The sequence below is a fragment of the Pteropus vampyrus genome, unplaced genomic scaffold (genome assembly GCF_000151845.1).
Source record: "Pteropus vampyrus isolate Shadow unplaced genomic scaffold, Pvam_2.0 Scaffold24, whole genome shotgun sequence".
In the NCBI taxonomy this organism is placed as follows: domain Eukaryota; kingdom Metazoa; phylum Chordata; class Mammalia; order Chiroptera; family Pteropodidae; genus Pteropus; species Pteropus vampyrus.
Window position 1 is genome coordinate 2,576,901 of NW_011888805.1, and position 2,587 is coordinate 2,579,487.

Consider the following 2,587-nt stretch of genomic DNA (forward strand, 5'->3'; position numbering starts at 1 on the left):
AAGCTAAACTTAGAAAAATTTATATCATTATGTTTATTTAAAAACAAGACTTAAAACATGAACTAAACTTTCAATTGGTGAAGCTAGAAAAAACATTAGATTAAATTTAAAAAGTAGAAGAAAAGTTTTATATGATAACTATGACCTGATAAAATAAATTACAAATATAAAAGAGCTGGTAGGCTTGATTAATGAATCCAAGAGTTTAATCTAATAAAAAAATGGGAAATCTCTTAAGTTTGATCAAGAATACATTTTTAAAAACACAAATAAATAATAATATTTAAAAATGGTTATGTAAACATATTAAGAAGAAATTATAAAAGGTTAAAAAAATCCTGCACACAAATATATGGAGATACATTTGAAATACTAGATGAAACTATCACTTAAATAAAAATATATATTGTAAACATTGAAATTGAAATTATTAAAAGGGTAATTTAAAACAATGAAAAACTTATTCCCTGAAAACATCAGACTTAAATAGTTTTGAGGTCAGATCTAATAAACTTTAAAAAACACAAATGATTCCTGTAATATTTAAATGGCTTCCAAATTAATTTCAAGAATTTGTCATAATTCTAACTTGAGAACCTGAAAGTAGTATCCAGTATATACACAAAGAGAAAAATACCCATAGTTATTGATATAATCTAACAAACTAAATAAAATAGTATATTCTACATAGAGGAATGTATTAAAACATCATAAGCCGATAGGTTTTATTCCAAAAAGGGTTCCAAATTAAAAATTAATTTACAAAGTTAGAGGGGTAAAATTTGATAATTTCTAAAACCACAAAAAAAAATAATTAATAAAGTTCCAAACCCATTCCATATTAAAATCCTTATCTATCACTAAAAAAAGCTTTCTTAAACTTTATAAAGGGCAACTAATTGAAGTCATTAACAAACATGTTACTTAATGGTAAATGCTATAAGATTTCCTATTTAAGAAAAGGAAATATATCATAATCACTCTTTTTAATTTAAGTTTAGAGATGCCAATCAATGCCACAAATAAGCAGAAGTTTACAGTTCTAAAAAGAAATACCAATGATCAAATTAGGTAAAATCCAACTTTTGTGTAGAGGCAAAAACGCTTTTTTTCTTAGTAGCAAGATTACAAGAGATTTCTTGTTCTCTTGTTTATAATATTCTATTTTTCAAAATTTTCTACGTAAGGCTGGTGTTATTTTTATAGTCAGAATCAAGTTACTGAAATAACTGAATATATATCTCGCAATATCACTCATCCATTTTTTTAGAAATGATTTTATTTTATTAATACCTCTTGTAACTATTATATTGAAAATAAGTTCAAAGTTTCTGTTAATTTTAATAAGTACAATATTTTCTATGAGTAATGAATTGAAAATAAAAGTAAAAATTTCTTTCAAAATAATAAAAATATTTTCTTATTCAGAAATCTAAGAAGGTTCATGTAATAAGAAAGTCTTCAACAAACATATTGATCTTCAGACTTAATTTGACCAAAAATATGCAACAGTTTTTAAGCATTTTATTATATAAAGATTTACAAATTTAAATGTTTACTTGCTACTTTCTCTTAAAGAAAACATTTTGAAACTCACAGAAACATAAATATCTATTTATGAATCTAAATAACCAATTTTAAAAAGCCACACTTACACTGGGAGCTCAAAGCTTTTTCAAAATTCCCCAAGAAGTTAAATGCTGGAATTATAGCTTGGCCTTTCCCAGTTGAGCTCACGATAGTCTCTTCATTTTCTAGGATCTGTAGCTTGATGAATACATCTGGTTTCGACGTGCGTACTTGTACTGTAACAGGATGTGGTAATGCAACTTTAACTGAATACCTATAATGAAAAAACATTCAAGTAGGTAAGCTAGTATATCGGTCTTTCCCTTAAGTCAGTAAAGGAAACTATAATTTGTTGATCCGATAATCTAAAAGCAAAACCACTTTGCAAGGTCAACTAAAATCCTGGAAATATTAATGCTACTATATACTTTGGCAAAATCCCTAATATGCTATGGTAAAATAAAATAAATATAGGACATTTATTATCATCAAATCCCAAATAGGAAATGTAACTTTTTGTTTAGATACGATAAGCACTCACTTATAAAATTTGATGGATCTGCAAACTATTGCCACACCAAATCTTCCCATTTCATGCTCCTCTCCATTCGGACAAAAAGCATAACTGGCAAAAGCACTAATTCTCAAAGCTTCACTATTAGCAGTATATCTTTTGATTTGCAAAATACAGAGAATCAAAAGTAGAACCCAACACCTGCTCTCCCTGTAATGTCTAAGTACACTTACTCTCCAGCAGTTCCCCAAGTCAAACCCCAGGGGTCTCAATCAACCAAGGCTGTCAGTTTTATTTCCTCGATATCTTAAAATCCTTTCTCTTCTCTCTAGATCCACTGTCACTGCCTGTTATGGGCTAAATTGTGTCCTCCCAAAAAGCTATGTTGGAGTTCTAACCCCTAGTACCTCACATTGTCACTTTATTGGGGATAGGGTCTTTCAGAGGTAATCAAGTCAAAACGAGACCATTAGGGTAGGCCTTAATCCAATAAAACTGGAATCC

The 2,587-nt window shown here is 28.4% G+C and overlaps 1 protein-coding gene across 1 annotated transcript in view; it reads right to left on the bottom strand.

The window, feature by feature from the left end:
- ADGB (androglobin) overlaps nucleotides 1-2,587 on the bottom strand; it is a 154,175-nt gene that overhangs the window by 50,238 nt on the left and 101,350 nt on the right. The window contains 1 exon segment of the mRNA XM_023528329.1: nucleotides 1,656-1,843. Within this exon segment, the coding sequence (XP_023384097.1) occupies nucleotides 1,656-1,843 (188 nt within the window).